This window comes from Alexandromys fortis, unplaced genomic scaffold, assembly GCF_014885135.2.
Source record: "Alexandromys fortis isolate MF-2015 unplaced genomic scaffold, M_Fortis_MF-2015_v1.1 scaffold_45, whole genome shotgun sequence".
In the NCBI taxonomy this organism is placed as follows: Eukaryota; Metazoa; Chordata; class Mammalia; order Rodentia; family Cricetidae; genus Alexandromys; species Alexandromys fortis.
In genome coordinates this window covers 7,450,784-7,461,444 of record NW_026067926.1, presented here as the reverse complement: position 1 = coordinate 7,461,444, position 10,661 = coordinate 7,450,784, and the positions used below count along the sequence as shown (strand labels likewise).

At 38.4% G+C, this 10,661-nt stretch overlaps 1 protein-coding gene across 1 annotated transcript in view; it reads right to left on the bottom strand.

Annotated features, from left to right (window-relative positions):
- Smg1 (SMG1 nonsense mediated mRNA decay associated PI3K related kinase) overlaps positions 1–10,661 on the bottom strand; it is a 105,646-nt gene that overhangs the window by 30,534 nt on the left and 64,451 nt on the right. The window contains exons 29-37 of the mRNA XM_050143150.1: positions 9,261–9,604; positions 7,428–7,572; positions 7,188–7,326; positions 5,745–5,975; positions 5,463–5,640; positions 4,699–4,860; positions 3,887–4,104; positions 3,505–3,659; positions 1,179–1,401 (exon numbers count right to left, since the gene is read on the bottom strand). Coding sequence (XP_049999107.1) covers positions 1,179–1,401; positions 3,505–3,659; positions 3,887–4,104; positions 4,699–4,860; positions 5,463–5,640; positions 5,745–5,975; positions 7,188–7,326; positions 7,428–7,572; positions 9,261–9,604 — 1,795 coding nt within the window. The remainder of the gene's footprint in view (positions 1–1,178; positions 1,402–3,504; positions 3,660–3,886; positions 4,105–4,698; positions 4,861–5,462; positions 5,641–5,744; positions 5,976–7,187; positions 7,327–7,427; positions 7,573–9,260; positions 9,605–10,661) is intronic.

Here is a 10,661-nt window from a genome sequence, read left to right as displayed (position 1 = left end):
AAAAGTATTTATTTATTTATTTATTTATTTATTTATTTATTTATTTATTTATTTATTTATTTATTTATTTATTTATTTATTATGTATGCCTGAAAGCCAGAAGAGGGCACCAGACCTCATTACAGAAGGTTGTAAGCTACCATGTGGTTGCTGGGAATTGAACTCAGGACCTTTGGAAGGGCAGGCAATGCTCTTAACCGCTGAGCAATCTCTCTAGCCCTTATGTATGGTTTTTGAGACAGGCTCTTTCTACCTAGTTCTGGCTATCTTGGAACTTGCTATGTAAAACAGGCTGGTCTCAAATTTAAGAGATCCACCTGCCTCTGCCCCCCAAGGGCTGAGATCAAAAGTATGCACCACCATTCCTAGTGAGTTAGCAGTTTTCATTTACCGAAGCTGTGTATTTGTGTCTTGTGTTTTTCATGGCAGTAAAGCTCAACAAAGAAACCAATTAAAACCAAAAGTGTCAGAGAAATGAGGAACAAGGAAAGGCAAGAAAAGTATGATAGATAAAAAAGGAGCTCTCGTGACTGCCAGTGTCACTGCTATGAAGGGAAAGATCATAAATAAAACAGAATTAAGTAGAGCAAGACAAGGATTCTCAAATATCTAAATCCACAAATAATTCCAATCGGCAAATTGCATTGTTATATTGGTTAGAAAAGAGGTCAAATAAATATTAAATCCATTTTATCACTCAGGGTGTTTCAGGCTTCTGAATTCTTCAGATTTTAGGATATCAATATTAATCTTATTGTGCCTCACTAAATGAAAAATATGAGCACTACTCCAAAAGCTTTGGATTTTGGAGCATTTCAGATTAATGATGCTGAACCTAAAAAGTATTAGAAATACCTACTTCTCCCCTTAAAAACTACAGTCATAAAAATTCAAATTTATAATCTCCTAGGGTTAGAAACAGCTAGACTTACAGTAAATACCTAGTATACGGGCATAGTATTTGCCACCCCCCCTGCCTTCCAGTCACTAAATTCTCGAAATGAGTAATTTTCTCTACTGTACTTACCAGCAAATAATCACAAGATACCTTCAGTAGGCCTATAAAACCTTTTCTCATGTTCTATGGTGAGGGCATGAATAAAATCTTTTCTCGTGTTCTATGGTGTGTCTTATGGGAAACGTTCCACATTAACAGTGCTTTTGCAACTACTCTGTACCTCTTTAAATGGAATCCAGCTGCTTCCAGGCTTGGCAGGATTTGATGGGGTCTTCAGTTTTTCAAGGGCGTTGTCAATGGCATCACCATAGTTATCCTGAAACCACTTTTCATGAGGTGTCTCTGCTGGAGCAGCAGTGATGCTCCGAACATGCTCCAAAGCAAACACAATAGGCTTCATCAACGCTGTATGCTTCTCTCGCATGATGGCAATTTTCTCTTCTCTAACCAAAGACATTCACATTCAAAAACTTTATTTATTAAAGTTTTGTATATACATGAGACATTTAAATGCATCTAGTATTGAGTAAATAGTATCAAAAAAACAGGCAAATAACTTTCATGTAACACTGTAAAAAACCAAAAATAGAAAAAAATAAGCTTTGCTTTTCAATTATGTTGGAGAATGGGATCTAGACCCTAATTCTCAATCATTTTTAAAAAAGAAAATATGCAAAATCGACAAGACACCCGATGCAGACGTGAAGACTATCAAACTCCTGACAGGAAAAGGGTTTCTTACACTAGATTTAACAGTGATTCCTTAAATATGGCACCAATTAGACTAAACTGACAATTCAAAGTGATGACACACGCTTGCAAATCAAGTATCTAATAAGAAACTCCCAGAAAGTTTTTCTAGCCAGGTGGTGGTGGCACACTCCTTTAATCCCAGTACTCAGGAGGCAGAGGCAGGTGGATCTCGGTCAGTTCGAGGCCAGACTGGTCTACAGAGCAAGTTCCAGGATAGGCTCCAAAGAATGTTTTGCTAAAAACTCCCACATCTCAACAACAAAACAACTTAATTCAACATTCTGCAAGGATATCCATTGATCAATGACAGAAAAAGAAGCTACACATCATATGTTGTTAAAAAAAATAAAAATTGAAACTACATGAGGATTATGAACAAAACTCCCAAGAAAGTGCCAAATGTTAACTGAGTGAATGGCTCAGGTGGTAAAAATTTGCCGCACAAGCATGCAGAATTGAATTAGAATCCTCAGAAGTCATGTAAAAGCCAGATGATGTGATAGGAGTGCTGTAATCATAACACATGACAGGGATATGCAAGGTAAAGAAAAGAGAATCCCCAGAAGCTCATGAGTCAAGTAGTCTTGTACATACAGCAGAAGACAAAACAAAAAGTAGAGAAGTAGAGGTTCTGCCTTAAATAAGGTGCAAAGGAGGCCTAACACCCAAGGTTGTCCTCTGACCTCTACAGAAAGGCCATGGCATGCATGCACACACCATGCATTATACATACATAAAATTAAATGTTGGCAACAATAGAAAACCAGGATCCTCATGAAAGTTAGAACATAAAATGGCACAATCATTGCGGAAAAGACTCCTAGGCTTAACAAGATAATAGCATTGGACATCAAATAGACAGCATTACATACAAAATAATCCAAAGCAAGGGCACAAACAGATACTGCACATTGCTCACACAGCTAAAACCAAACCCAAATCTCTACTAAAAGATGAATCAAACAGCAAACAGTAAAACCTGGTTCACGAGGGCTAACACAATGGCTCAGTAGTTTAAGGGTATTTGCTGCTAAACTTGAAAACCCAAAGTTTGATCTCCAAGACCTACTGGTAAAAGAGAACACCCAACTCCCATAAATTGTCTTCTTTCCTACATATGCACAGCATACACATATACATAAATGATAAAATGTTCTAATCTGGAGAATCTATACAATGTGGTATTATTCACTAACCATGTAACAGACCCATGCATGCCATAGCAAGGTAAACCCTGAAAACATGGCGCTAAATGAAAGTTACAAAAGGACAAATACACCGATTCCACTCATGAGACACCTAAAGCAGGAGAGTTCACAAAGCAAGAAATAAGAACTAGAGGTAATGAGGAGGAAAGTTGGGGCAGAGTTTATTACTGAGTACAGAGCCTTTCTGGAATTAGGAATGATTCTAGCAGAAGGTAGTGGTGATGAAAGCACGGTACTATGAATGCATACTGTAATGCCACTTAACTGTACAGTTAAAAATGGTTAAAACTATGGATTTTGTTGTGCTGATTAACACATTATAAAGAAAAAAAGTAAAGAAAGCAATTGAAAGATGGCTTAGCAGTAAGAGCACTGTCTGCTCTTATAGAGAATCCAGATTCAGTTCCCAGCACCTACACGGCAGCTCACAACCATCCTTAACTATTCAGGGGATCTAATGCTCTCTCCTGACTTGGGTAGGCACCAGGCAAAAGCGTGGTACACATATATATCTGCAGGCAAACACTCACACACATAAAACGAGTGAGTCTAAAAGACAGAAGTAGTGAAGGAGTGAAGACATACTTGCGCAAGGTGTTGTTGTTCTGGACTCTCTTCACCTCATCCTCCAGCTGCTGAATGCGTCTCAGGACATACATGTGCTGCTGTAACAAAACTCCCAGCCAGAGCTCATCCCAGAGCACAGTGACCCTACGTAGCTCTGCCACAAGCATCTGAACCTGCAGACACAACACATCCACATGGCTCACAAGGCAGCATCAAATCAGACACGGGTTATGCATATCTCATAGAAAACTCCTTGGAAACATAACATAGATTAGTGAGACAAATTCTGATTATTTGTAAAGCTTTGGTTCTCTGATATGATTCCCCTGAGATATTAACTTTAGGGTTTGGGGAGGAGGTTGCAATGAATACTACTTTAAAACAAATTAGTTTTTTGTACCTGTAAAACCATCGTTGGGTTGGCAGAGGACAGTTTATCTACAATTTTGCTGTAGCAATCCTGCATCATGGCCTGGTCTTCATTTAAACCACTTTTAGGTTCATCTTTGTTGCTATCCTGAGATGCAGGAGGACTTCCTCCTTCACATTCAGAAACCAGCAGTTCTTCTCCTTGAATATTTCCAAGTAAAGTAGGGATTGCAGAGGAAAACTTATTTCCTACAGTGGGATGCAACAGGGATACATGCACACACTTGGTATGGAAAACAAGAATAATGTAATTCACAGTCACAGTGCTGTGCATGATGCCAAAGATTATAGTGTTCTGCACGTTCACAAGCTGAGCTTTTCACGTATGTTTATAAATACTATAAACTAATAGGGGAAAGCTGGAGGAAGATGGAAAGCAAACAAGAAGTCCTCCCCAGGCAGAGTGTAGAGTGGGGTCTAATGTTTACCTTAAACAGCTCTATGCCAAGTTCCTGGTATATTGTAAAGAGTAACAATAGCATGCAAAACATGTATTAAAGACACACATTAGTTACTTCTTCAGTAAGTCAGAACCACTACCAAAAAAAAAAAAAAACCAAACCAAAAAACATGCTCTCAACTTAAGAAGACATCACCCAAAGAGACTTAAAAATTTTCTAGTAAAATTAAGCAGCAGTATTTTAGCTAGGCAAGGGAGTGCACGTCTTTAACATGAGCACTCTGTGGTGCAATACCAGTCTGTTCTACATTGAGTACCAGGCCACTAGGGTGAAACAGTGAGACTCTATCTTAAATAAATAAAAGTATTTTAATGTTGCATACCTGAAGCCTGGGATTCACTGCTAAGTGATATGGTTCCTACTATTGCAGGATACAGTATGAGATGTGGGGAATCTTGGGCCACACGGCAAAGGAGGTTACAAATACTCTGGCGCACATACACTTCAGGGTGGTTTAAGCGTGAGAAAAGCTGTGGAATAATTCCTTCAGGAGAAGATGATAAGTGATTAAAACCTATGAACTTTGGGAATGCAAAAGGATAAAACCTGATGTATGTCAGCATCAGCACAGATATTAAGGAAGCCAAAGTTCTCCCTGTGGTAACAAGACCCATACAAAATCATTTTTGATTGCAAGTCTGCTTAGGGTAGAACTGTAATCACAGTCCAGAGCAATATAATATTGAATGATATGCTCAACATATGTCTCAAAGAAGGTAGATGAGGTGACTGTGACTAAATTCTCCACTTATTTTCACCATCCTCTCCAAAACTGATTTCTGATGATAAAAAGCTTCAGCCTTTTAGCTTCTCAGTTCTCTACAAGGTAGGAGAAGAGATGTTCATGAGACATCAACCGGTCCAGTATATCCTAAGAACTAGCCTGGCTATTCTTCACTTCACTGGAAGAGCTAGTTCCAGGACAGGCTCCAAAAAAAAAAAAAAAAAAAAAAATCACAGAGAAACCCTGTCTCGAAAAACCAAAAGAGAGAGAGAGAGAGAGAGAGAGAGAGAGAGAGAGAGAAACTATTTCAATCCCACTCAGAAACAGATTAATTAAAGAGAGCATTTTAATTTGGTCATTACCTCTCCATGGAGCAGTAGGGGTTGTCTCCAAGCCATGTTCCAGATACTGCCGGAGCTCACCAGCATGCTTCACCAGCAGTCTGAGCAGTCGCAGGGTAGCCATCACAATCACATCATCAGTGCTTTGCTCTGCTCTGCGACTTAAGTGGAGTCTCGGGTCATCCTCATCTAAGAGAATCTAAGTGAACAATAAAGGGATAAGGAAACCATTTCTGTTACTACTCCTTTTGTCTAAAGGAAAGAAATTCCAAATAATTTTCTTTAGAAGACTGTGCCACCTACTTGCCCAGCGTTGAGCTTAAGGAAAGTAAAATATGCACTGCAAGATAGTTTGTACAGGCTGAAGATTCTATCTACAACTTTCCTCCACACTTTAATAACACCTTCAGTTGCATTTTCATCGAGTTCAGAAAGCCACGGGCAGCTTGATATTAACTGCCGCCAGATAACATCAACCATGTCATCTTCCTCATTATCTTCACTTTCTGTAATCTGAAGTGTTATATCTTCATCCTAAAGAAATGTGAACATAGAATACTTCAGGTGAAATGGAAGAAAGATACACAATCAGATTTCCACATGCAAAGATTGTTCTCATATATGATATACTGAATCCATTAGTAAGTGTCTCTATGATATACTTACTAATACAGCCAATAAGGTTTTAAGTGTTTAGGCAAAATTTAAAAGACTTCTCATTTTCTGTATTTTAAATGCTTCTAAACTATAATATTCTGTCTGTAGAAAAATTTGTTCAAAGGATATAAAAAAAAACAGAATAAACACAACTCTATTTACAATACTGTAAATATACATCACAACAGCTTTAACAGAGATTCATGGGTACAATTTTAGAACAGAACTCAGTCAACAGAGTTTAGCCTTGCAAATAAAACCCACACCTTCTTTGAATGCTGCATTTAAATATTCAAAGCTACAGAACTACAGAACTTACAGGATACTTTGAGGAGGGGCAACACTGTGCAGTTCACCCAGTCCACTGTTCTCCAGTCACCAGTGGCAGAGAATATTACGACTCTTGCCTACTAGCACATGTACATTCCCACACCCCAGGTCATTTAACTGATGTTAAACACACATAAAGAAGAATTTGGGGAGGGAGATGCCCCCCATGCAATGTCATACTTTAAAAGTTCCCGGGTAGTCTTTTAAAGAGACATTTTCCGAGTTCTGGGGGATTAAACCCACAGTCTCACTCACATACACTGTAAGTGTGTTTTTACCCTAAGTATACTACCAGCCCAAGAACCTAACTTCAGAACAGAAGAGTAATTAAGAGAAAGTAAATTTACACAAAAGGAACTTCACCTATTTTCATCAGAACCATAGAGAAACTACTTGATTTCTCAAGAAATTCTGATCTTAGGAAAAAGATAACTACATATCATCTTAAAATTTGAGATTTTTATTTGCAACACAAACAACTTAAACCTCATTCACTATTTAATAAAGTAGCCAATTACTGATCCCAGTGGTGGTGACCCACTCCTTTAATCCCAGCAGGGGCAGGCAGATCTCTGTGAGTTTGAGGACAGCCTGGTCTACAGAGTTAGGTCCAGAACAGGCACCATATAGAGAAATCCTCTCTCAAAAAAACCCAAAACAAACAAATAAATGTGGCCAATTTCCTCAAAAAAAAAAAAAAGTTACAACAGGAATGTTGGCACTACTCTCCCAAAAATCACTGTATCATGTTTTCCTTGCCTGAATTCCTGCTGGCCGACATACTGCTTGTCCAAGAATACCATATATTCTCTCTTTTTCTTCTTCAGTTATAGTATCTGGAAGCAGATTTTGAACTTCAGATTTTTCTCTAGGCAACAGACGAACACCTTCTCCCTGACTATAAAAATAAACAAGTCATCAAGTATTTCAGGTACCAGAACTCTCCAAAATCAGCATTATATATCTGTTTTGCAGTGTCTTACATTAACACATACATACCTGGCATTGTCAACCACCTTTCTGCCCCACCTATAAGCCCAACTAGCCAATGCTGCCCAAGATTTGGCTACTTCTGGTGCCTGCACTGAAGACAGATGATACAACTGTCCCAAAATGAAGTCAGGTTCTCCAACTCCAATATGCACTGCCAGGACAGGAAAAATAACAAGAGCTCAGTGTTACGTTCATAACTTCTGGTGGTGTTCCCACTGACCTATTAAGTCTTTATTAATTGTAAACAAGTAATAAGTCCAATATATCACAGTACATAAATTGTTAACGACCCAAATTTGGGTATTTGTTTTGCAGTGTGACTATATTAAAAGGCATCAGCTTATGTAATCATCTGTGGACACACCTATGCCTATAATGACACTATCTTTAGCAATAGCTTAGATGTTGGATGTACTGTAGAAATGTCTTATATCCTGCTCTTGAGTGTTAGTCTCTCATGACTAGAACAATTTTAAGCATTTGGTAAAAACAATGCACGGGTGATAAGCATACCATAGAGACCAACAGGGTAAACAGATCTTTACTTCCTTTCTACAGAAAGAAAACTGCTTGGTTTATTGAATTTATATGCCATGGTTTTAAGACATATCCCTTATGAATATAAAGAACTGTTTAATAGATACACTAGAAATACTTTTTTTAAAAACTAGTGCAAACCAACAAAATACAATTTAAGTAATTTAAACCCTAAGCTTCTTCACAACAAAAATGTAGGTGTGTAAGAAATCAGTTTTCTCCAGAACTGATTAGGATGTAGGTCAGTAAAATTAGCATGCATGAGGTACGGAGTCTATACCCAGCAAAACACATGCATGCATACACACGCGCGCGCGCGCACACACACACACACACACGTAGATAGCGTGTATGAGGCTTGGAGTCTATACCCAGCAAAAAAAAAATTATAAAAAAAAGAAAAAAAAACCCACACAAGTGGACACAGTGCCAACTTCCTATAACTCAACATTTAAGACATTCAAAACGGAAAGTTTTGATGTGAGGTCAGTTACAATATGTAGAAAGAAAGATACTATCTCAAAAAAGAAACAGGTAAGTGTGGTGACATATTCTTTTAATTCCAGCAGTTGGGCATCAGAGGCAGGAAGATCTCTGTGAGTCTGAAGCCAGACTGGTAGTACATAGCAACTTCCTGGCCAGCTAGACTATCTCAAAAAGAAAAAAAGTAAGAAAAAAAAAAGAAAAAGAAAAACAAACAAACAGAAAGTAGGGATGTAGTTCTGTGCTATTAACTCCTGCCTAGCATGCCAAAGACCCTGGATACAATTTCCAGCACCCTCCCCTCTTCAAACAAAACAAGAAGGAAAGAAGAGGGGCTGGGGATTTAGCTTAGTGGTAGAACGCTTGCCTAGCAAGCGCAAGGCCCTGGGTTTGGTCCTCAGCTCCAGAAAAAAAAAAAAAAAAAAAAGACAAAATAACAAAAAAGACCAAAAAAAGAAGGAAAGAAGAAAAAACAAAAGCAATAAATTTTGTTTAACCAGTCATCCTTTGTGGCCAAGTAACTTTGCTAGTATCAGACACATAAGAAACTTGAGTCTTTCTGTCCTCCAACAACCAACAAGCTATGTACTTGCTGTGCCTGACATTTACTCTTTCATGAATCAATGCAAAAATATCCCCTCTAAATCAGGAAAGGAACTTACATCTGAAAAGCTGGATATACAACATTCAGTACTAGTTACTGCCAATGTGCTATATTTTTGTAATTGAATTTTTTGTGGCAAAATACAGCTAGCATAACATTGATTATAACATAAAATTATTATTTTTAAAGCTAAAAAAAAGAGAATAAAATTGTACCTGTAGATTCACTCTCAATTCGAGGGTGTTCTTCTCCCACTGTATTAGCAGACGGCAGCTCTATTAGAGCAAGTATATTTCTAGACAAAGTAGAAAGGCCTGGAAAGTTCTGCTGCTGCTGAGCTCTGTACACCTGTCTCAGCTGTCCTGAAATCTCTTTCCATTCTGCTTGGATCCATTTAGCCAGAGTCAGAATTGACTTGGCCACAGCATACTCAGCTTTCGCAGACTTGCAAAAGGATATGGCACAAGAACTCAACATTTCCATTGCGTGTGTTGATTGGCCTATAGAAAAAAAGACATACACATACAAAACCACTGATTTATTTACTCTTAATAGTAGAATAAATTATTTCAAGATTAAGCAATTATTTATTTAGCTATTTAATTTGTTTTTATTTTTAAAAACATGAATTAGGGACTAGAGACATAGGTCCAGGAGTTAAGAGTAGCCGCTGCTCTTGGAGAAACCCAGGTTCAGTTCCCAGCACCCAGATCAGGTAGGTAGCTTACAACCTCATGCAACTCTAGTTCCAGGGGATCCAAACACCCCATTCTGGCTTTTCTGGGTACCAGCCACATACGTGACACATATGTATGTACATGCAGGTATTCACACTTTAAAATAACAGAATTAAGATTCAAATAATAAAATATGATAAAGTTAGCCAAGCATGATGACACATGCCTTATGAGGTAGAGGCCAGCCTGGCTGACTTAGTAAGTTTCAGATAGGCCAAGAGAGTTAGACCTTGTCATAATAACAATAAAAAAATTCAGGGGCTGGGAAGATGGATCACTGGGTTAAATGCTTGTAATGTAAGTGACATTAAGGACGATAGTTTGAGTCCTCAGAATCCACGGAAATGCTGAGTAGACATGAAAGACTAAAAATCCAGCACTCAGAGAAGGGCTAGCGGAGATACACAGAACAAGTTGGCTAGTAAGGCTACCCTAACCAAGTGAGTTCTGGGTTCAAGTGAAAAACTTTGCCTCAGTATATGAGATGGGTATAAATTAAGGACATTGTCAACCTCTAGCCTACAAACATACATGAACACAGATGTGAACTTGCACTCACATGTGTGCTCCCATATATACAAATAAGCAGGCACACGACACTTGCAAAAAAGGAAAATAAACAAATCCAGGGATAATCAATGATCTATGAAAACATGTCTTACTGAAGGACACTGATCTATAAAAGCTGGAAATATTTTTTTTTCTAAAATACTTCTTAGGCCGGCGGTGGTGGCGCACACCTTTAATCCCAGCACTCGGGAGGCAGAGGCAGGCGGATCTGGATCTCTGTGAGTTCGAGACCAGCCTGGTCTACAAGAGCTAGTTCCAGGACAGGCTCCAAAACCACAGAGAAACCCTGTCTCGAAAAACCAAAAAATA